A 24,817-nucleotide genomic window follows, 5' to 3' on the forward strand; every position below is an offset into this window, starting at 1 on the left:
GTTGTCTGTGTATTTACCTAACCTATAAATCCTTTCTCTGTCCTTCAGACAAGCACTCCATAAAGGCAGAGTGTATGGGAAATGCTTGACTATACATCTACATGGCATTTAAACACTCAGAGCTTGGTGCTGTGGGTCAGTAGGATTGTCCTACATACATTCTCCTCCACTTCCCCAGCTGTGATGTAAATGGGGCATGTGGGCAGCCTCCACAGAGGTGGGTTGGGGTCAAAGCCATGCCATTCCTAGCATACAGAGGATGCATGCTTCATGCTTTTATAAGAATAGCTCCCCCAGAGTGCCCAGGGAATCATTCTGGCACATCCCAGACTGCAGCCAGGTACTAAAACTGCACAGCCCTTAGCATCTGGGTTGTGATGTCACCCGTGTGCAAACTGCCTGCCACTACAGTCTGTAGGGCCACCTCCCTGGATCATAGAACATGCCACACTGTCAGCTTGGGGTGAACTACAAGGAAGTGGTTCCAGCGCTACAAAACTATGCAGGTACCCTCAAGAGATGCCTTGCATTCAAGGACACTGTCGCAGTCCTGCACACTTCTTTTTTTATGCATGCTCCTGCAAGCAGAACTTTAGCAGAAATACTTCAAGCTGTTTAATCCCCTGGCACATGTGCAGTGAAAAGGTTCATGCTCTCCACCACAGTTTGTGCCCTGCAGCTCTGGCAGTGTTACAGTTAAGGAAAGTGCAGTTCTTTCCTGGTCTCTTTCTATGCTAAAAACACCACTCCATCTGTAGTGGTTCCTACCCTTGTTTCATAGCACTGTTAGGAGTTGTTAACCAGATGCATTTTGCTCAGCCTGCATGCTCAGGGGAGAAGGGCTACTCGATGAGTCCCACCCTGACAACAGCCTTTGGTATTTAAAACAGCCTGCAGACCATTTCTATCAGAACAGCGTTGTGGTCTAGAGACACCATTAAAAATGAATCCCTCCTCATGCTCCTCTGTGAACAACAGTCAGCAGCTCAGTTACTGAGAGCTGCTGATGCTTCACCCAGGATAGCTCCAGTCAAAGAAACACAGGCACTTTAAACAAAAGCCCCACACCTGTGAAGGAAAAGATTAAGGGTAACAGCTGCTATTACTGCAGCTAAAGGAGATTTAGGGCATCTTTCCCTGTTTATTTTACTGTGCACTTGATGGCAGCTGGCATTCAGTCACTGTGGCAGCTTCTTCTACATAACCCATTCCCCCTTATTGTTCATGTGCGTCTTTCACAGCCACAAGGGAGAGAGAAGTATTTGAAAACCCTTGGAAAATGTCATTGCACACTGGCAACCAGCTCAGGGACAGGGGCCATACCTGGAATTGCTTTGAACTCCCTTTCCAGAACAGATGCAATTACTGATGCTGATTCCCCTTTAAATATCTGCAAAATAGGGGCAAAATGGACACAGCAGATAAAGGATGGGACTAACAATGCCTTTATTTTACTCTGTTTGGTCCCAATTCTGTTTCTCTACACAAATGCCATACAGTTTATAGAAAAGGTGCTGCTGCTCAGTACAGGTTTAGAAAGGACTTTAAAAAAATTAATGTTATTGTGAAATCCAAAAAAACTCCCCTGAAAAATCAAAGAGCAGCTGTATTACTGATGTGGTGGAATTTCTTTCCTTTTTTTTTTTTCTTTTTTTTGGGATTTGTCCTTTGTTAATCAGTTTCCCTTGCTGGGTTTGAGTTAAACTCCTCTCTGGTTTTGTGAATCTCAGGCTCTCCTCCTGAGCAGCTTATCACCCTCTTGCAGGCAAAGTATGAAAATGACGATTTAAGATATCTTATAATGGAGTTAATCTTTCTTCTGAAGATAAGGGTCTAAAACCTGGAGTCTCTGTACATTTAGAGACTGGTGAATTAAATACAAAAAAGTACCCAATCCATTCTAGGAAGCATAATGTTCTTACAAGTTTGGTTGTCTTATAGGTACAGCTTTGTGCTTCTTGTCTGTTTCTCCCATGTCTCCAAGTTATTCTACTAGCACCTAATTGAGTGTCACTGTTTCCATATTGTCTGCTTCAAAGCTGCCTTAGATTGTACATTTGTAAACAAGCAGGCAGAAAGAATTCAAAACAGAATTAATGAGCTGTGTTTCCTCCTCTTTCTGCAGCCTGGTGTTATTACTGGCTATAGGCGGAGAGTGTGCATTGGATAATATGAGCACTAGGGTTTACAACCATGTTGATTCTTCTTCAAGAAACTGCAAATTCTCTCAGCAGCTCCAGTCCAGAGCTCAGCTGGGTCACAAAAGGGATTTTCCTTCCCCAGCTGCACAAGAGCCTTCTGGCCCAAATACACTGCTCCTGTGGCAATGTATTTTGGACTTTGCCAGTATAAAAGCATTCTGCAAGTGTAAGAAAAAGTTATGGCAGATTTACACTTGCATTTTAAGTATAGGACTCACAGTACCATTGTACTAGGAATTCCTTGGTACTCACAGCATTTGTCCCAAGAAAGGAGCAGGAAACAATTTGTTCCGACTCTGAGACAACTGCTGCTTTGAGGAATTAAAAATATTTAACAAAGTCCAGGGGCCTTTACAGAAGCTGAAATTAGGCAAACTATTTATGCCACTGCTGAGCTGTTCACAAGCTGGGACACAGGAGCTGTGAATAAACAAAATGTAACCCAGAATGACAATGCTTGGTTGAATGGACATCTGGTTACCAGTGTATCCCCAATAGCTCTGCAGAGTATGTACTTATGAGCTCCTCAGGAGTTCAGGCTCAGGCCTGGAAGCCTGGGCACAAAATTTCTTTCAGCCACTAGCATCCAGTTTCAACTTTCAGCAGTGTTTGTATTAACATATTTCCATGTGGGTCACAGTGTCCAGCAACTGAAGCACTGGGAAACTTGCTGCATTCTGAGCTCTGCTACTGACCTATCAGCACTTAGGCCACATCCAGAATATCTCCCAGCTGAGCCTAGGACCAGCACTGAGAAACAGACCCACCCCCTTGCTCTTACGGTGTGGTTCCCAAGTCCTGCAAAGGGGCAGCACAGACAGCCCTCACACTGCTCTGAGGCTCTCCTGAGTCAAAAAAGGCAGGGCTTGTTTCCTGATGGCAGTACAGGCTCAGCAGGGAGTCAGTACAGATTCAGCCATGGTAGCTGATTCCTCAGAGGTGCTGGAGACTTGCAAGTCCTGGTAAGGCCCTCTCTGCACCTCTGCACGTTCAGCCCCCCAGCGGCCCAATCTGTACAATGGGAATACGGTAGCTTCCTGCCATGTACACAGTGATTTGAGGTCTGTAGGTGAAAAGTGCTGTGCAAGCACTAGGTGTTGCTACATTCCACTGAGGATAAAAATATCTCTGTTTTGGGAGATGATAATTACACTAAAGAGAGGGAGGGATGATGCATCAAGCTCCTGAGATACAACATAGAGGATAGAGATTGATGATAGGACTGCAATACAGCAAGGGAGGTTACCACAAGAGTTGTGTGCAGCAAGAATTCTGAAGAACAGAAGATAAATCTTACGTCATGTTCTTTCTCTAAGGAAAACCATGTCACCTGTAAAGGCCATGAATCAGCCAGAATACCTGAGGTTCATTCTTACCAACATTAGCCAAGCACAGATGAAGTCGACCTTTCACCACAGCATGGACTCCAATGGGCTTCACTGAGCCATGCCGGAGAACGTCCCCGCTCATCACTGTGGTGTCCTGCTCATATTCAGTCGAAATGACCTCCAACTCATGATGCACTTGAACTGCTGTCCGACCCTGGCGGAGCAGGTGCTGTGAGATGAAAGAAACCCACCCTGAAGCCAAAAAAGTATACATTCTGTGGGTCCTGCCCATGATAGACCATTCTTTCTACTTGGCAAATGATTTTATCTGTCTGTGCAATTCTTTGACAGGTTTTCTTCAAATAAATGCTCTATCCAAAGTTTCCTGTTAGTTTTCTTTTCATACCTGAGGCTCTTTTTTAGCTCTTGTGTCTCAAAAGTTAATCGCAGTTCAGAGCTCATAGCTTTTATCCCTGGGGTAATGGTGTGCTGGTTGCAATAGACAAATTAAAACACCCTGTTTAGGGCAGGCTGAGCCTTCTCTGAGGTTCTGTGAGATTCAGAAGGTGGTGGTTTTGCAGGTTTTTCTTTCTCTTAGTTCTTTTGCAATGACCCAAATCAGTTGGGAGAGGACAGAAATGAAACAAACTTGTGAATAATAATTAGTAGTTTTTTTAACAGCATTTTACTAGATATCCAAAAAGACACAACTGAAAAGAAAGCTCTAGACTGGTTGAAAAAAGCAATCTGGCTAGAAGTAGAAGTGGGAATGGAAAATGGAAGCTAATAACAATTAACATAATTTACAAGCATGGATATGTATAAAATTGATAAGAAAACCAAAACAGAACAAGGAGAAATAAATGGTCAGCACAGTTAAAGGAAGCAAAGAGGGAGACACTTTTTTAATGTATTAGGGACAAAAGCAATCCTCCCATGGTAGTTATCCATGACGAGATATAAATGGTAGCCTTTTCAGTAAAAATTCAGAATGTTCCATAAAAGTTTCTGTTCTATACTTGGGGAAAACACAGATATTACATATTACAGGAGGAGAAGGATGAAATACCGTCTTTTCCAACAGTAACTCAGGAGAATGTTAAAGGGCAGTTATTAAAGCAAGATTTTTTTTTTTTTTAAATCAACAGATCCAGAAAACTTGCATTTAAGAAGCTTAAACAAGCTGCCTGAGAAGCTCTCTGGACTTTTAATGTGGATTTTTCAATAAATCTTGGAACACACTGGAAGTTCCAGAGGACTGGAATACAGTTAATGATATACCAATGCTTAAATGGGGTAATCAGGATGACGCATATAATTTTAGGCCTGTCAGGTTAGTTCAGTACCAGGCTGATACAGGATTTGATGGATAAACAATTAAGAATATCATTAATCCCAACAAACATGGATTCATAGAAAATAAATCTCATGAAACTATTGTTTAATAAAGATAAAAGTGTTGAAGTAACACACTTAGATATCTGTGAGGTGTAAGGAAGGTGTAAGGCCTTGGTGCTGCATGGCATCTTGACTATGGAACCAGAATAATACAAAATAAATGTTGTGTATCATAAATAGATTAAAGACCAGCTAGCTATGAGAGGTCTCAGAACACAGTGGTACAATGGGGACACATCATCAGGTGAAAATGTTTCCAGGGATATTTTGCAGGGATTTGTTCTTCACCCTGCGTGTTTTACAAGTTTTATCAATTACCTTCAAGAGAACATACTATATTGCTGATTAAAGTTTGTATGTGATACATGGATGAGGGAAGAGAAATACGGGAGAAGATAGGGGAGAAGATAGAGCCATGGTGAGTGTAAAGAAGGCATTTCAATATAGCTAAATGTAGAGTTGTTGGTCTAAGTACAAAGTGTGTAGGCTGTGCTTACAGCATGGGGAACTCTAACCTTGGCAGTAGCAACTCCAAGAAAGGCTTGGGGGCTGAGGGGATGATGATTATGAACTTTGAGGATACAGCTGAAAGAACCAATGTGATCTTGGAATAGATAAATGGGGGAACAGGCAGGAGGAGTGGGGAGGCTGTATCACCTCTCTATTTGGCACAGTATCCACTCAAAACTTGGAGGGGTTTCAGGGAAGAACCATGAAAATGATTAAAGAAACTAAGTGAAACCCTACAGGAGCTCTAAGTAGGTAGCTTATCAGAGAGGAGAAGCATGACTAGATTGATCATAGTCTTCAAGTACCTTCATGGTACTTATATGGTCCTGACATAGGAAACAGAAATTTGAGAACACTCAGCTGAGTGGACAAAGTTCTACCAGGTCCAGGAGCTAGAAGTTGAAGTCAGACAAATTCAGACCTGAAGAAAGACTTAAAATCTGTAACAGCGAGGTGAGGTAGCCATTGGAACAAATTAAAAAAGGTTGAAGTGAATTCTCCAGGACCAGAAAGCCATGTCAGATAAGGTGTGTTTTGTTTCTGGGGAAGTCTTGTGGTAAAAGTGACATGTCAGGCTAGACCATCAGAATGGTCATTTTTGGCTTCAGAACCCAGGATAAAAATCAGTCCTTGATGGACACAATGGCAAATAGGGCAGGGAGCAGAAAACAGAGCAATAAATCAGGCAGGCAGCACAAGACACGGAGTAGAAAGTAAAGCAGTAGATTGGGGAAGGGCACAAAACAGAGAATAGAAATCAGAGCAGTCAATCAGGCAGGGGAAGAGGATGGGAGTAATAATACTTGGGGAGGTGTGTGACTAATTTGTAGCCACAACAGATCCCCACCCCCACTGCCTTAGGGGACCCAGCAGGATATGGAGCTTTTACCTCTCAGCCACTGATATGAATCCAGAAAGCTTAGCAGTGAGTAAAAATTCTAACTCCCTCTGGGCTGTAAATAGTGGTGCTCAGACCATTTCCCCAGTGAAACATGTTTGAACAAACCATCTCCTAGCACTTGGCTCTGTTTGCTCCTCTTTCCTGGCAGCCCCAGTGGGGATGTATGGGAGTCAGTGGATCCACAGCATGGACTGAGCCTTCCCTGCAGCATGGGCAGTGTTGCAACCCGAACACAAATGAAGCCTGCTGGCAGGACAAGGGTAACATATACTGCTGTTGCCTCTTATGATTGTGTCCTCTGAAGCAGTGAAGAACACTTACTCTCCAGTTCTGTCGCTGCAACACCTTTCTGGAGCACGAGGAAGGAACCTCCCAGCACCACCCCTTTTAAGATGTTGCCAACTTTGAAAAATCATTAGATCAAATTTCAGTGCCATAGAAACTAATGCTTATTCCCAAAACCCTCATTGAGCTTAATCCAGTCATCTTCCCCACCACATACCTCAGGGCTGATATTTGCAATATTTATTTGCAAAGCTCAGAAACTCAAGCACCATTGTCCTCTGTACAAACATGCAACAAAAATCCATTTAAAATTCTTAACACTCTAGGCAGCAGTTGTTTTATATTCTTTGAGAGTTTTTGCTATTTTTAGTAAATATAGGCTTGTTATGAGAAAAGTTTCTTACCTTCAACCTAACTGCCGCAGATCCAATGAGCAGCAAAGAGTCTCCATCCCAGATGTCAATCTGTAGGGTATGGTCAGCTAGGTAACGCAGAAACCAGCGTCTTTCTCCAGCCTTCAGGAAAGCAGGATCTACCAGATACTTTAGCTGCAGCCCTGGAGTGCCTGCAAGACAAGGAGTATTTTCCTGACCAAGCAAATTTAACAGCAACTTCTTAGGAGACTCATTTCTGAATTGGGTTCTATCAATGTGTCTACCTGCAGTCCTTCAATAATGTTCTCCCTTGGTGATTTCTAGTGCCTCATAGGGTGCTTGTAGACATGCTGGGATGCTGCTCTGACACACTGTAATTATAGCGCATCGGAGCAGGCTCAACGATTAATCAAGTCTGCTGGAGCATGCTAATTCATGTGCTCCAGCCATCCTTCATGTCTCGTGTATCAGCATCCCAATGCCTCAAAATGGCAGCTGGGGCACCTTAACTAAAGCTTGTTCGACAAGCTTTACATAAAACGCCCCCACCACCACCATTTTGAAGTATGGGTATGCTGATACACGAGGCACCATGGGTGCTTTAATTAGAGCAGCTCTTGGAGCCACTCTAATTAAAGCACCCCTCCACACACGTATACACCCCTGGAGAATGTGTCTATCATCTATCAATGAAATATTATCTATACAAATGCATCTACCAATAAAATATTAAGCTCTCAGTCCTTTCTGGGAGTGACCTCCATCCACAAAAATATCAAGTTAATGTGGACTTCCCATTCCAATGTTTATTAACTATTCCACAGGGCAGGGAGGAACTTTACCAGCTAAATACGCTGCGTCAGAGATAGGATACTGGCTTTGTCTCTAGGGACAGAAATTTAATAAGATGCTAAAAAAAAGAAACAACAAAACAACCGGAAAAAAAACTTTGTTAAGAGAATCAGATTGGATTGCTACAGACTGTCTGCTTTGATATGCTGTGTGCCTTTGTAAAATACAGTTAGCTACTGCTGGAGTCAGCATTCTAGATTTCTGAATCGTGTCAGTGACACTTATTGATGTTTTTACCTTATGGCTTAACATTTTGAACATTTTAATTGTATGCTGAATAAACTAATGGAAACCTGATATCATAACAGATACTAGTCCATTACCTTGGCTTGGAGCTCAGCCTAAATTCAATTGACAAAAATGCTATTTGCATGATTAAAAAAAAGTAGTTTAAGCTTCCCAGGTGCATCTTCCTCACACAACAACATATTAATGCAGCATGTAAGAAACAATTTTACTGATAAACTGTAGGAAAGGCTTAAAATATTGATACAGTTTTAGTCTTAATTCATTCTGAAACCCCAGAGTAAGGTTCAGTTGATGGCAAGTCTTTAGTCTCTCAAGCATGTGGGCAGAAGGCCTCTGATCCAAGTAGTTCAGTATCCTGCCCCCAAAAACTGATAACAGTAGATGTTTCAAAGGAAAGACAAAAAAACACCCAAGAACAAAGACAGAATGACCAGACCATAGGGGGAGGTTTCTTCTAGGCTCCAAGCAATTGGTTTTGCCCTGAAACACACAAGTTAATGCCCTCATTACACCATATCCTCCTCTCCACTGCAGGTATGATGTATACAAACACACATATGCAGCAGGTGGAGTTCTGAATCTTACTAAGCAAGTTCTTGGGATGAATGATTTCTTGTGGCAATGTGTCCTGCTGGCTAGGTACGAGCTCGGTAACAAAATATGGCTTTAAATTTGCCACCCATTAATATTACTAAGTATCCTCGTTTAGTGCAAAGAATAGATTTGAATGCCCAGGTGCTGGCTCTACCCTACCCGTTATTTCATCACGTCAAACCCCCTAAGAGTGTTCTTACACCTTGTCCGATTTCCAAACTGCTGGCTACAGCCTGCAGTGTTTCCTCAGTGGACACACTATCTGGTGACAGCTATAACACTCTCAGATTGCTAGTGCTTACCACTGTCAAGCATTCCCTCCTTGTTAATCGGAACTAAGATGTGGGAAGATGGGGCTGAAGAGGTGGAGTCAGCGAGGTCCATTTTGACCAGCTGCAGCCGTGGTGTGGTGACCTGTGAGAAGCGGTAGAACTGGAAGGTGAAATACACAGTCTTTGGCCATGTCACCTCTGTGCCAGCCTGGGGAGTCCTTAACCAAAAAAAAGAAAAGAAAAGAAACCCACATCTGTGTTAATTTGTCATGTATCCTCCCCCTTATTACAAATTCCTCATTGTTAGTATTCCACGCTTTCAGTTTTTACTGACTTTCACCAATAAATTAACTGATTTTTTAATTGAAGTTATTTGGTTTTTACTGATTTACACCCGATTTTACTGATTTACCTCTGTTTTTCAGTTCACTCAATTTTACCAGGTACAGTAAAATCCCTGTTAACTGGCACGAGCGGGGAATGGCTAGGGAGTGCCGGTAAACTAAAAGTGCCAGTTACCCAAGGCACAGATTTCCGGCCGGACGCAAGAGGGGGTGGCAGCAGTCGCATGCGGAAAGAGGGGTGGTGGCTGCACAGGGGCTGGGGGAGGGTGGCTGGAGCCACTGCCTGGCAGCGTGTGGCTCTGACCCTGGGCAGGGCAGGAGGGGCCATGGCAATCACTCCTGGGGCAGGTGGGTGCCAGCTGCACCCCAACAGCTCCGGCTGTGGCCCTGCCTCGGGTGCTGGGAGCTGCGAGCCCCACCAGGGGAGTAAGCAGAAGAACCCAGCCCTGCTCCCTGTGGCAGGCACTGCACCTGGCCACTCCACACAGGCCCACGGGGCTGAAGCCACTGCCTGGGGGCACAGGGCTCCCAGCTCTGACCCCAGGTGGGGCGGAAGGTGCCAGTGCTGGTGCCGGGGTCAGGGCAGTTCAGGGTGCAGTGGTGCCAGTGCTGGGGTCCCGGGGGGTTCAAGGTGCAGCACTGCCCAGCAGCTGCAGGCAGCTGGCATCAGCCACTCCCGGGTCCGCTGCAGCAGGGGCTGGGGTGAGCAGGGACAAGCTGAGCCACACCTCGTGCCCCCCGGGGCTCTGGTTGTTCCCACTCACCCCAGCCCCTGCTGCAACAGCCCCAAGAATGGCCCATACCAGCTGCGGAGGGAACTGTAAGTCAGTGGGTGCGGGGCACAGGGCGAGACATGGCTCTTGCTGTTGCATGCACCTCAGGGGAGCTGTGGGCTGGAGGGCTGTGCGGGCTCTTCCAGGGGGCACATGCCCCGGATCTGTGCGCCAGATAAGAACAGGCTGCTGCCCACCCCGAGCACCAGGAAGAGCCCAGTGCCACCACTGGCCCCAGCCTGCAGCGGCAGCCTTCTCCTCTCCTGTGCACAGGTCCAGGGGCACGCACCCCCCCGGGAATAGCCAGGTGCAGCCCATGGCCTTCCCAGGGTGCACATAGCAGCAACAGCCCTGCCTCCCCACTCCGCACCCACTGACAATTCCCTCTGCTTTGCTCCCTGCTGCAGCCCCGGGAGCAGCCGACAGGCACTGCACCCTTCCCCCCACCCCTTCCCTAGTCCCAGCCTTCCTCCCTCCCTCCCTCCCTCGGGAACATATTATTATTTTCCCCAATTTAAACTGATTTTTTTTCTTCCTTTTATCCTGATTTCAACCCGGTTTTTATGTTTGAAAAATAAACCCTGAAAAATTCCTGGATTTTTTTTTTTTTTTTTTTAAATAAAAACCAGAAACATGGAACACTACTCATTGTGCATTTATGTGGAAACCAGAGAAGATCCATGACAGTAAGTATAGTCAAAAGACTTTGGGAGGTTTTCTATGAAGCAGTATTGTTGAGAGGCAAGCAGCTTGCATTTGCTTTCACTTTCAATCAGTTGATACCACCTGTGACTCCCTGCTCTCTTGTACCAAGTGCCCTATTCCAAGACCAGCTGAAAAGGGCATTTTAGCTTCAGACTTACACTGCACTGTCAATCACAGTAAAGACTGGAGCAATATATTGTCAAGATAAAGCCACCACTGCAGGAAAACCTTTCCAAATGAAGCTCCTTGTCTATAAATAAGCAGTTACTCAGGAAAAACCCAGAGTAATTAGTTTTTACATTACAATCTGGCTAATGTGAATAAAAAATTAATTTGGAACTGGCTCAATACATAAAGCAATATCTAAAATGAAATGTTTACTATTCCGAGAACTACTGCTGGCAGTTTCGTTACCATGGCAGTGGCTAATCCATGCCTCAGGGAAGAAAGGAGAAAATCCTTACGAAGGGACATTGGAGCACAGAAAGAAGGACGTGTCAGAATTGCACCAGAGAGAACCATGAAGATCAAGACAGAAACCAATGATCCTGCAAAAGGGGACGTAAACCCAACACCAAACCATGGCACCTGGGCCTCACCTGCTAAAGGTAAGGAACTGTAGAACTATTTCATTGCTTTGCAAGAAGTCAGCTTCTTCCCTTTGGGGGTCAAAATTCACAGGGGCTGCAGGGTCCAAAACTTCTGCTGGTTCCTTGTTGCAATCCAGGATTTCTGGAAAGCCAGCAGCATGTAGGCGGGCTAGGGAGGCCCGAGTGAGCACTGTGCTAGAGCTGAAAGAGAAATGCCTTTGAGTTTTCCAGGCAGTGGGAAACATCAAAATGCAAAACTTTTCTATCTTGGTGTCTCTGGTATCTCTTAGAGTCACCCCCATGGGGTGTCTCTTATAGTCAGCCACTTTTAATGAGCATTTTAAGTTGGTTCCAAGTTACTTAGAGAGATGGTGTCAGCAAGGAATGGGCTGGTGACACAGCCCTGGAGCTCCATCCCACTAGCTAACAAGTGAGTTCACCTGCTCATGCTCCACTCACTGGCACCTCCGGCAAAGGGCCTCACCTGCTTGCCTGGGCTCCCATAGCAACAATTGGCACATGCACTGGCATGAAGGGCAACTCCTGCAGCTGGTCACTCGCCGGGGACTCTTGGACCAGCGAGCCACAGCTGAGGTCAGCCTCCAGATGAGTTATGCTGCCACTGCCATGCACCTGCTCCTGCTAACAAACAAGGGGCTCAGATGAAATGAGCAGTCTCCTAGATGGGTAGGTAACACCACAGCAAGGGAGCAGGCTCTGGAGCTCCTTGGGCTGCAGAGCCAGTGGCCTTACTCCCAGGCAGTGGACAGAACACAGAACTACTACTGCCTCCCAGCCAACTGGCTTATGCACTGAGCTCTGCTGCCTCTCCTGCACAGAAGTGCGGCTGAGAAGGAGCTGGAGCATTCTCAGACACCCAGGTTCTACGTATGCTGAGCTGTGGAACATGCCGTGACCACAGGCCTCAGTGTTTACCTTGTAGCTCTGTGAGAATGTATACCCAAGTAAGAACACTTCTTTCTGCAAAGGCTGGACAAGGGAAGAGAGAGGCCAGTACTTAAACCCAAATTGAAACCCTTACTGCGCGTCGACGTCGGCCTCTCCCTGGAGATGGAGGAAGTAGAGAGTCACTGGGCCGCTGCAACGGGGGTTTTGTTACGTGGTGTGGTGACACGGACAACTGAGAGATCGACAACTGGAAAGGAAATAACTGATTATCATTAAGATGATGAGGCTGCTGAAGGAAGAAATGCCATAACATATGAACTTCCTGTGGGAACCTGGTTAGGTTAGGAGTGCCAGAAACTCATGCAAGACATGGCAGTGGCTTGCTTTTGAAATGATCTAAGCACATCAGGAATGATAAATGCTTAGACCTCACTGAAGCACAGTTCTCCTTCTCAGATAAGCAGCGCAGCTCAGATGCTTCTGGGTTCTAATGATGCCTAAACCATATTCCCTAATTTAGCTGCTGATGCTGCAGTGTACTGTGCAGTTTCAGAATGGATTACCTACAGGGGTTGTGGAATCTTTATTCCTTGAACTTTTTAAAAACAGGTTAGAGGAGGATGATACTACCTGGTACAGGGGTTTAGACTGGAAGACCTCTTGAAGTCCCTTCAAGGTCTACTTTCCTATAATTCTATGATTATTTTGCATTAAAAATAACTGTAGAAAGATAAAGATCAAAACAGTCCAGTAATGACTGTGAAATCCATTTTTTCTTCACAAATATCATTGTGTACTGTTCTCCGTATCAAGAATAAAAAAAACTCTCTGAACTTGCATTTGGGGGCTTGCACCTGATTCTTTAAACCTTGACAAACTGTCCATGCAGAAATCACATACTGTTGTCAATATACTTCTGCTGGACAGGAGAAGCCTGCAGATCTGCTCTGCTAAATATTGCCTTAAAAATAAAAAAAATCCATGTTATAAGAACAGCTTCAAAGGTTTGTGTCAGTAAATAATAGGTAGAGTCTGTTTTTGCTGCTGTTTGGGATATGGATTCTAGCAGGAAATTGTTGTTGTTTAGCCACAAAGGCCTTGGAAACTAATACACAGTAGAATACTGGAATAACTTTCAGAGCTAGACTGCATTGCATGAACAGAGTTGTTTTCAAGGAAATACTATTGCCTGTGAAGCTTATACAACTAGTTTATACCCTGGAGTAATGTCTGTGTGTAGACATTACATACTTCACTAGTAAGTTAAGCAGTTTCTCTACATCGCTATTTTTCAGGAATTTTGTGCGGAAAAAAATCAACATGAAGCAAACCAGTCTGCAAGAGAATTGATGTTTCTAGTCTCCTTCTCTGTTAGCAGTGAATCACGATGTAAATATATGATCAAAAAGAAAAGGGTGGCAGAACCAGCTATTCAAAGCTTGCCTTTGATGCTATGGTGTTATGCTCAACTCTAATTATATGAAATACTGATTTGTCATGCAGTGACCTGAAAGGGTCTTCACAGCAGCTACAACCCTGGCCAACTCTCACTAGCTACCTCTTTATCCAGTCTGGGCACTCGAGTCACCGCTAACACGCTCATCTCCTGACCCCTTTACTTGCTTTCTACCTCTTCTCCATCAGACCCAACCAAATTCCATCATTTATCAGGTGCAAGTGGGCTGGGCATTTCTGTGGATTCACTCTGCTGACCTACAACGTTGACCTTTAAATTTAACCCGCTTCTTACTTGGAATCCTAAACTTAAAAAAAATATATTACCAGCAACACTGCCCCAGCGGACCCCTTTCCTAGAATGAAAGACTCAGTGAAACACTGAGTACTCTAACTGATAATATAATTTCCCAATGCAGTAACACGTCACAATCAAGCACTTACCCCAGGTCCCTGAGTGGAAGCTTGAGTGGAAGCCATTATCTGGGGTGAAGGCGTAGAACCTATAAAGAAGCAGAGACAAGAGAAAATGCAGGGATTCTATGCTATTTGGTGGACTCGCCATGTGCCATATCTTGGCCCCATTAAAGTCAATGAAAGTTGCTGCTGACCAGAGCCGTGACTAAATTTTGGTGCCCTGGGTTTAACTTCAGGCAGCAGTGGCAGTGAAAACACCTTTGTTGCATCTGGAGGATGCCTGTGTCCCCCTGGTTGTAGAAGCCCAGCTGGATAAGCCCCAAACCACCTGACTGCGTGCTGGGACACAGAACCTGGGTGCTGGGAAACAGAAGGAGCAGCCCTGGACTGCTTGGCCCTAGAAGCTGAGCCCACACAGCTCCAACAGCAAGGCAGCATAGGGCTTCTCCAGCTCAACTCATATGCCCAGAGGGGGCAGGGCTGCTCCAGCTGCAGCAAAGACTGTGGTGGAGGAAGACATCATTCCTGCACCCCTTCTACATTAGTGCCTTTCTCATTACCTCCTAATTACACTACTGCCACTAGTTTTAATAACTCTGGTTCATCCCCTCCTGTCACCTAGTATTTGTTTCCTATATCTGGTGGAGGTATGTAAATTCGGGGAGGTGAGATACTGCTTTTTAGCCACCTCTCACTGATTTGTACAATATAACTGTCATCTGAAAAAAAAAGTATATAGTTATTCTCCAGACCTCATTGTTTTTCAAAGAGAATTAGGCTAAATCTGCCAGGGAGTGCTTCCCTGTTGTAAAACATAGATCCTCTATCACAAGACAGTGCTGTATTTTCCTTAAAGCCACGTGGCACTGGCTAAGTGGATTGTTTAATGAGACGTGGAAGTTTTGGGATATTTACGGTTTTGATAGCTCTTCTATTATGTCTTGTCACTATTTTCATCTGTTTGTACATTCATGCTCTGAAACTGCATGGGTTTTGTTTTATCTTTGGGGGTCTACTTGTTCCTTGGCACAAGATGAACTTGCTATCCTGATAAGCAGGAAACCTTTTAGTTCAGAATCAGAGCACAGATGTTTTTTAGCTATTATTAAGCCTTCATTTTGCTTTCTCCGTCTCACTCATTTCAGCTGTCATTGTGAAAGTTTTCCAAGGAAATTACTGAGTTTCCCTTAAACTTAAATTACTGTTTTCTTTCTACTTTGATGGATTTGGCCATTATTAAGATGGTCATGGTTAGAAATGCACAAGGCCCAATATTTATCAGAAACGTACAGAAAAGGTTCTTTGCTAGCCGCTTGCCCAGTGACTCACATCTTACTCCAACACTTAGTTTTTGCAGTGCTACAGCAGATACTGATGTAATATAGTCCTTAAACATGGGCAGGAACAAGTATAAGTGCAAATAAAAAAGACCACATTATCTTAATAAACCTGTGATCATTCGTATTAGATCACAGAAATTTGGGAGTCTGTTAAACTGCTTGGTAAACCTCGCAAGAACAATCCTTGTAGGAGTTGTAGTTTTGTCTTTCTGCTACCAAATGTGCTGGATACGCCTGAGGATTTTGCAAGTTCTACCAAAGCTAACTGGGAAGAGCAGAAGCAAAAGCTTGCAGACAGACTGTCTTCTAGACTTTGCTGAGCATCAGAAACCACTGCATGAAAGACAGATGAATTGTCAAGCAAGTTCTTAGCTCATCCAAATCTACCTGCCTGTCTACAGCAATGGCAAAGGTGACATTCCAGTTCGATTTCAGAGTTCAGACTGCTGCTGCCCAGAATAGAGTGTGTATATAGTCCCTGGCAGGGTTTATAGAGTCTGGGTAGCCTCCTTTTAAATAGTCTGTGAACCCTCTAGAGGGGTTCACTGTGTTCTGCGCTTTGAAAATCCCAAGGATCCAACCAAAGCAGCAGCACATATACAGTGCTGCCTAGCAATACTACGTCTATATTCCATAAGCACTTTTATGTGGATCGTAACATGTCCATCTGGCTTCTTCATAGTTACGTTTTATGCATAGAGATCAAACTACCAATTTTCAGAACAACCAGTAATTAGAGCAATTACAATACCGAGCCTTCCTTGTCCATGAAGTCATAGAGAGACAAAAGTTCCCCAAAGAGTTAAAAGAGAAAAGGAATAAAATGGTCTGTTCACCATTCAGTTTGGGATTCTGAATTCTCTTTTGCATACAGCTTCTTCTGGAAGCTGTGATTCATGAAAGGTCACTATTTTCTGAGGGCTTCAAAGCTTGTGTGCAGTATCTGCTCATTGCTCCTCCACAAGTGCTTGAAAGAAGTGATTTGTACTGTCAGAGAAGTGCCCATTGCATTCATGGCTATCATTAACACAGATCTGACCTAACAAATTGTGCTAAGTGCAGCTGTGAACTTATAATTGCTATGAACTTTCTAAATAGGGCAAAAACAAGCATTGGTCCTGATTGCAATGAACAAGTCAGGTTTGGAGCCACGAGCCACCTAGACAGAATTGCTGAAAATTAATCCACTGGATGCCTGCCAGCAAAGAATTAACCCTTATGTCCCAATTAGCAAATATGATCAAACAGCAGTGATCCTACTTGTTAGAACAGTGTGACAGCCTCACAGCTCTCCCAAGTAAGCTGTTTCAGATAAAGGCTCCCCAGAATGCATTAAAAAATGAAATATAGGGGCAGGGATCATCTTCCAAGTGCACTTTCATCAGAAGTGTTTGAATGATTGGCTAGCCCTTTATGAAGCAAATCATATATCACACCATGTCTCTTCTATTTAAGTAACAGTTCCTATTGCTAGTTCAGGTACAAGATATCCAATCACAAAAGGAGTTGAGCCTTTTAAGCTAAAGGCAATGAGGGCACCTAAAAGATGTCTAGGCTGATTATTCACCTGCAGAGCCCATGGAGGAGGGAACTATTACTACCAGGAGATGGTAGAGTTTTTTGTTTGTTTGTTTTTTTACCAAAGGAACTGTATTGCATGAGAAAACAACACAGCTAAAAGGTTCATCTTCCCCTTGGGCTTCTGGCTGCAGTCAGTCTCATAAGTGAGCCGACGGGTGGATTCAGTTCGCAAGGCTTGGAATAAGTGGTTATCTTGAGGCTTACAAGGAAAGGTCCCAAGACTCACCTTCTGGTGTCTGCACAAGTCTCACTCCTAACTGCTGCTTTACAACAGGATGCAACAACCCCCATGGCTATGGTAGAGAAACAGTCATAGATGCTGCCTCAGCTCATTGCTCACAGCTTACTTGGGAGAGCTGTGAGGCTGACCTACACGTTCTTCCAGAGACTTTTAAGTGGCTCTCATGGTTCACCTAAGGAAAGGGACAACCCAAAAGGCCCTAACCAAAAAGCCTTGATATATTTAAATGAGCACGTGGTTTCCCAGGTAAACAGGGTGTCACCTCACATGCATTTATCTTTTCCTGAAGACAAAAGCACGTGCATCCAGACTGATGATGGACTGCCTTTGTTGCTCTGGGGTAAATTAAAGACTATGGCATCAGTGCTCAACAGCTAACCAAGCTCCTTGGCAAGCTCTCTTCCTTTAAAATGAATTCAAAGCCGAAATTAATAAAAAGTGAAGTGAGGAAGGAAGTGCCATGCTTTATTTTATCTGAGTCCAACATCCCAACATAGACAAAGAGACCAGAATGTTGAAAAGGGTCTAGGCACCTATCTTCCATAGATGCTGGCATCCACATATCACAAAGGGCTAAGCAACATCTTTACAAGTTAGGTGAGTGCCACAGGAGAGGAAACTGAGGCAGTGTTGAGGTTGAATGACTGGCCCAAGGCTACACTGGGGGTCAGTGGCAGACCTGGGATAAGAGTTCTCACCTGTTTTCCAATCCTACTCACTGTAAAATGTCACTTCCTTCAACATAGGAAATGTAACTCCCAACATAGCTTTATTTGCTAGCAGCATTTTTTTGCCTTCCCACTGCTGTCCTCACATCCCACATACCCCATTAAATCCTTTAATGTGTTGATCTGCACCCCAGCAGAGAAGAGGCTGGCTCAGCTTCCTCTGCACTCTAGCTCAACAAATAATATCGATGTAAAACTGCCTGATGAAGTGAACTCTGCTCTTGGCAATGACAGAGCTATGTCCGTTCAGCCAGGGCCATATTAAAATACTGCTAGAGTCTGCATTAGTTTAGTTACAGCTGTTAGGGGGCTCTAAGAATTTTTCTATCTGAAGTTAAGAGTTTGCAATCCTGCTGATGCCTAAAAAAACTCTGAAAAACTTTCCATGAAAGCAATTCACAAAATACGCCATTTAGATTCCTTTTGCCCCATTTTCTTTTCATTGTTCAAGGTATTTATATGGGAACTGCTCCCCTGTCCTGGCTGGTTATTCCCCAGGTGAGGCCAAAATTCTGTGCCAGCTAGGTTATAACTGGCTGCTGTGGAGAGCACTGCTGTGTCTCACACAAAGCATTATATCCTGGGGAAACAAAGTTTGTTTGGTGATATCTTTTATTGGACCAGCTATATAGTAGGGAAAGATGTTAGATGAGCTTGCTTTCTGCATATTCTCTTGACTATACGGGCAAGAACAACACTGTGGCCCTACTATACCCTGGCGTGCAGAATACACAGTCAAAGCAGATAAACTGAGAAGCATCTAAACTTTTGTTCCAAGGCAAATCTGCTTTGCCATAAAACAAGAAGAGAAGTTTAAAAAAAAAAGAACTAAAGGCCAGAAACAGATTTGTTTTCATGTTTTAAAACAGGCTGTTTTTCAGAGTTCTCCAGAAGGCTTCAGTGGCTCTTCAGGAAATGCATACCCAGAAAAAATTATCACATTGCACTGCAAGAGAGAGTTTCCAGCTGTCTATCATGTGTACCACAATAACAGGGAGCTAACGGAAGCTATTGCCTTACAAGTGGTACTAAAAGCTAACTTTATTCTGCAAAAAATCTTCTGATATTACTTGAGACAAAGAAAAAATTAGATTGCCAACTGCAGCAAATTCCCTGACCCGTCTGGAGATTAATTTTTCCTGACACACTATTACTCCACAGACAGCTTCAGCTCACCAAGTGTGGCTGTCAGCAAAACCATTAGGATTTTTTATTCAACTTTTCTCTCACTTGCATGCAGAGCAAATCTTTGATACCCCTTTGAACTTGGCTAAGAAATCAGAATCAAAAGACATTAATCCTCAAGATATAAATGGACTTAGAGCCCTTTTGGTTCCTTGTTTGTGTGCATGCAACCTTGCCTGCAGGGCTCTGCAAATATATGAGCGAGATCTGTAGTTTTCCAGTGGCCCTCACTTGATGGGATGGCATTTTACTCCCAAAGTGCCCCCTGTGCTGAGAAGCATGGTGTCCCCTTTTATTGCTGGAAATTAATGACATCAGCAGTAAAAATGCCTATGGCTGAGGTCAAGGTTACATACATGATAGACAGGAATCAGTGAGCTGTGCTTCAGGACCAGTGCCTCCAGGATGCAAACCTGGGCCCCAAGATCAAGAGTGCACAGCTACTTTTGGACAAATTGCCTTAAGAAAAGACAGCTAAGATCAATTCTATTTTTAGAACAAAGCCTTTTACCAGGCTGGACACATGATATGAGGTTGCTATAGAAAACAGCACAAACTGCACCAGAGAGAAAAGCAGTAAGGCCCTGCAGGGTGAGCCCTGCACTCCCTCAGAGGACAAAGGGCCCCACTGGAACAGTAGTTCCAGGGAAGGGATTGTGCAGCCATCCCTCCTCAATGCATGCCACGTTCTGGATGTAAGTACACAAGGGGCACTGAACAAGGAGGATATGCTCTCCTGATATGGGAGGCAGCAAAGAGGTGATTTGCAGTGTGTAATGTTCTCTGCACAAACAGAGCAAAAAAGACGTGCCCTATAACATTTACAAAAAAAGTGAAATTGGGACCTAATTGACAGCCCTTAGAATCAGAGTCTGTAATCCCCAGGGCAGGTAAAGTATGAACAAGAGCAGTGTAGACTTCCCTCTAACCTGTGTGCTCTGCCCCTGTCCTGCAGAGACCAGGCCTCAAGGCTATGAGAAGCAATATCCTCTTTGCTCAGGGGCCAACCAATATGGCAGGTGGCTCTAGTCTGGGGACAGCTTTTTGCTTTCTGGCCTTGGTCTGAGCGAGACCAGGGTTCAAATTATGGGGGAGCTCAGAGGTGGGAGGGGGGCCTGAGCCCCCCCATAAAAGACACGAGGTCCCTCATAAGAGATGGGCCAGTCAGCACTTCCCCCTTGCAACAGCCCAGAGCCCAAATGCCACTGTGCACAGCCCCTGGCCTACCCTGCGCCTTTGTGAACAGCCCAGGCGGTGGCAGCTCCTTCTGGCTGCCACTGCCACTGGCTCCAGCCATGCGGCACTGGCAGGGACCTGTGCATACAGCCCCAACCCCAGCCAACATTTTTTGCAGACCTCCCCCCTGCCCCCAGTCAAAATGCAATTCAAATCCAGGGTGAGACCAGAAGGAAGAGGACAGAAATTGGCTCACTCCAGAAAGGCCCACTCAACAGCCTTCACAAAAGCAATGATTATGGCCTGGCAGATGTCACATACAAAATCCTGATCTCTGTTACCTCCACCAGGGTAAGAGCAGAGTAACAGGGGAATGTACAAAAAACCTAGGGAAACTTGGATGCAAACACAGTGAGAGTTGTCCCAGGAGAGCATCAGCTGGCCTGAGCAGCATGCCACAGAATAAGAGGGTCCACTTAGTATAGCTGGCATGGGAAGCTTGTTAGCACAAACATGCCAGTGTGGCAGACAGGATCGAACCTTGCAGGTCCTCCAAGTGTGGGTGTGCGCTAAGCAGTTGCCACTGTGTCAGCAACATAAGGCAGCACAGCTCTAAGGCATTCCAAAAGTCTCTTGCACCTTCCAGTGATCTGCCTTGCTTTTCCTTCCCAGCAGAACTGCTTACATAGAGAACTCATTGGCCAAGGCAGGAGCAGGAAAGAAGGGCTGGCAGAATTGCACAGGCCCTGCAATGGGAACATAAAGTTGGTACATTCAGTGGTCTTGATCCAAGCCCCCTTTCTCCCTCCTCACCCTCTTTGCCTGGAAGGGAGAGCAGCTGTAAGCTTGGCAGGGTCACCTGGATATCCTCCTCCAGTCCCATAAATGCTCATGGTGGTCTAATGTTAACTGGGGAAGCTGGAGGAGTTGGCTAAGGACAGGAGAAGCTGGGTGTGCACAATGGGTTTAATGAGCACCATGCACATGGGAAAATGCACGACAAGTTTGCTGATCCTACTGGATGCATAAACAAGCCTACCTATATTTAACTAAAAGAACTGTTAACCTGAAAAGCAGTGACTGAAGGAGGATGAAGGGCCAACAGGATGAGACTGTTGCTTAGCAACCTGCTGCAATTCAGGCAGATGGAAATATATATTGTTTTTTGGATTGCAAAATGAGGGTGGAGCACAGAGCTATAGAAAAAGGACAAAGCAGTTGGTATTACCAGGTGCAGACAGGCCAGAGGAAGAAGGTACATAGGGTAGAAGAAACAGTGGAGGGAGAACTAGTTTCTCCTGATGAAAGAGGTTGTCTATTTTGTGCCTCTGGATGGAACGTGCCCTGTGGCATGTGACATTTGGGAAAGCTGTTTCAGCCCTGTCCCTGCCTGGATTGAAAAGATGATGGGCTCCAGGCTTTCATGTGACCTGGCATGACAGCCTCCTCATGCCTCCAAGGCCTGAGGGGGCAGATCCTTTAAGGCAAGGGGTTTGGTGCCATGATGACTTTTTTGCAAGCTGGCATAAAGCCGTCCCCATTGTGTTACGGATGGGATGACTCTGTGCCCAGCCTGTCACACCAGGATGCAAAGTATTATTAGATTTCATGTTCTACTCCAAAAGTGGCTGCATTATACTAATATAAGATTTATTCCAGAAATCTTAATTCTGGAAATTGTTTTCTCAGTGCTTGGAAGTGAAAAGAAGAGTGTGAGGGCCTGACCTGGTGGTCCACAGTCAAGTAGAACTCTCTGTGGGAGTTTAAGGACTGCAGCAACTAACTATGATGATGCTTCGCTACTGCTACCCTTAGGCTGTAGCTTTTGCTGAGCATGCCTCAACTGACTTTAAAAAATAGCTGTGAAAAATACAAGCCAATACCTATGCTGACAGTGGTTTGGTTTGGTTTGGTTTGGTTTGGTTTGGTTTGGTTTGGTTTGGTTTTACAGGAAAATGTCATTGTCACAAGAAGCATAACTAGCCACTGCTTTCCAAAAGTCTGTACCAGCCTCCTTTAAAAGCCAAGTCATTTCTCCAGGTGAGAAAATGTTGGAGAGAAGGAATGGGGGTATATTCTGGAGGAATAACTGAAACCAGAAGGCTGACAAGCACCATAAAGAGAGGCTCTGGGTAAATGCACACTGAGCTAACTAGTTTTTACAAAATTCACTTACATTCTATCAGTGCAGTTTCCACCACTGAGCTTTCCCAAGGAAGTTACTTGCATCTGCTTAGACACTAGGTTTTGATGTACTTGGAGTTAGCTTCCCAGGCACCAGCTGTTCAGAGCTGAGATGGCTGGCAAAGCAATCTTGAGAAGCAGGAAGAGTGGACAGATGCATTTTAAGGACTTTAGAACTCTAAATTAAATGCTAAATGTCAATAGCTCTTGCATTTCGGTAATTTGAAGGTAACAAGCAGGAGGATTCATGTTCTTCTTGAGATACCAGTTAAAATTGTTTCTATTTGAAGCCTCTTGGCAAACCTTCAAACCTGAGATTATTTGCCAAGCATTGCATCTCCTGGCTCTTCACAGTCATGCTAAGTGTTCATGACAGATGCCTACCCACACCACACTCGGATAAATCCATTCTGGCCTTTCCTAGTTTCAAAAGGACCTTTCTTCCTAGCACACGTGGTTGAGTCCCTGCTGCCTTCATGCCAGATTTATTTGCTTAAATAGCAAGCTCTTTGGGGCAGGGGCCATGTTTGTGTTATGTATTTGTGTAGCATCTTGCACAATGAGGCCTTAGTCCACTACTGTGATCTCCAGGCACTAAGGCAATACAGGGAAATGACAATAATAATGTCAACTAGCTGGGATGTGATCATTGTCAGTCACCATCACTTCTTACTTAACAGGCAGTCTAGCTTATGCCAGCCCTGCTCAAGTATCACCCACAGCAACAAGCCAGGTATCATAGGGAGCAAGGACACTGAGCTAACATGTGGAATGTGAAACAGCATTTTGCTTCATTTAAAAGGAGGAACTTGCTGGAACTAATAGTCTGTTTTGTAAAAAGAAAAAAAAAAGCAGCATATTTGGATTAGCTAAGTGCCACAAAAATAACACAGCATGAAACCAGTGCCAAGGTGCATATTCTGGAACACGTGACTCCTTCTTTCTGGAGCCACTGCATCTGACAGCAGGAAGGGTATGCTGCTCTCAGATGCAGTACTCTCAGATGCAGTGGCTCCGGAAAGAGGGAGTCAGGTGTTCCAGAATATGCACCTTGGCTTCTCACCGGTTTCATGCTGTGTTATTTTTGTGGCACTTAGCTAATCCAAATATGCTGCTTTTTTTTTTCTTTTTACAAAACAGACTATTAGTTCCAGCAAGTTCCTCCTTTTAAATGAAGCAAAATGCTGTTTCACATTCCACATGTTAGCTCAGTGTCCTTGCTCCCTATAGATATGGCATAGGATGCTGACAGTCAGTACATGTTCAGCTAAATTCACCTCTTTTTACCACACTGTAACTCACTGAATGATACTGATTCATGTGAACTGAACTGCCTTCATGAAAACATGTTTCAAGTAGCATAATAGTCTCACAATTATGTGAAGGAGAGTCTAACCCAACATAGGCAAGGAAACACCACTATTAAATAGTGCAATTGACCTTTTAAGATTCTGCTTTTAAAAACCTTTTAAGCCAACAAACCCACACATAGGCAAGTCAGAAAGTTCTAAGGCTGAATATGGGTCAGTGAATCTTTGCAAAACAAAAATCAAAACATCACTGCCCTCCAGTGGCTCAACATAGCATTTCACAATGCAGAAAGTAGGTCCAGGTCTGCTCTCATGCCACTGCAAAAACTGGAGCATTATTCATACCTATAAACTGAAGTACTTCACTTAAGCTGACAGCTACAATGTCATTAGGCTTATCAAAAGAACCATATATGTTTGTAAAATATTCAGAGTGAAAAGGCTTCAGTCATAGCTTAAAAGCTGCTGCGTATTTAGAATCTCAAAAAAGTGCATGCAGAAAGATATATTCATTCAAAAAGGTGGGAACTGGGAGTTTCAGAGGGAACAGTCCACAATATAGCCTTGTACAGTGCATACAGCAGCAGGGCTATAGGGACACACTGTACACTGCATAGAGTAAGCTATACACACAGGAGTCTGCTGCGTTGCAGCCTTCATTTCAAGCAGCAAAACTCCTGGAATCCAACACAGCAAAGAAAAATGACCATCAAGCATACACCACCCTCCAGCAAAGATGGCAGGGGCAGTGCTATTCCAAGAGAGACCATTTGATCAGTAGGAGGCAACCTGTCAAACAACGCAGGCTGTAGGTTTAGTGCAATGGGTGTCCAGCCAAGGAAATGCATGTCCTATGCCCAATTCAGGGCTGCTGGTCCTGAAGCATGAGACAGTCACTGTGCTTTGGAAGAAGCC

The 24,817-nt window shown here is 44.5% G+C and overlaps 1 protein-coding gene across 7 annotated transcripts in view; it reads right to left on the reverse strand.

Moving 5' to 3' along the window:
- NPHP4 (nephrocystin 4) overlaps positions 1-24,817 on the reverse strand; it is a 105,611-nt gene that overhangs the window by 23,013 nt on the left and 57,781 nt on the right. For 6 of the 7 annotated variants that reach the window (XM_019493873.2, XM_019493871.2, XM_014605805.3 and 3 more), the window contains 7 exons: positions 14,185-14,243; positions 12,419-12,532; positions 11,861-12,018; positions 11,386-11,577; positions 8,995-9,182; positions 7,028-7,188; positions 3,578-3,758 (listed from right to left, as the gene is read on the reverse strand). In XM_019493873.2, the coding sequence (XP_019349418.2) occupies positions 3,578-3,758; positions 7,028-7,188; positions 8,995-9,182; positions 11,386-11,577; positions 11,861-12,018; positions 12,419-12,532; positions 14,185-14,243 (1,053 nt within the window). The remainder of the gene's footprint in view (positions 1-3,577; positions 3,759-7,027; positions 7,189-8,994; positions 9,183-11,385; positions 11,578-11,860; positions 12,019-12,418; positions 12,533-14,184; positions 14,244-24,817) is intronic. The other variant, XM_019493872.2, reaches the window with a different exon arrangement.

Source organism: Alligator mississippiensis, chromosome 13, assembly GCF_030867095.1.
Source record: "Alligator mississippiensis isolate rAllMis1 chromosome 13, rAllMis1, whole genome shotgun sequence".
Classification (NCBI taxonomy): domain Eukaryota; kingdom Metazoa; phylum Chordata; order Crocodylia; family Alligatoridae; genus Alligator; species Alligator mississippiensis.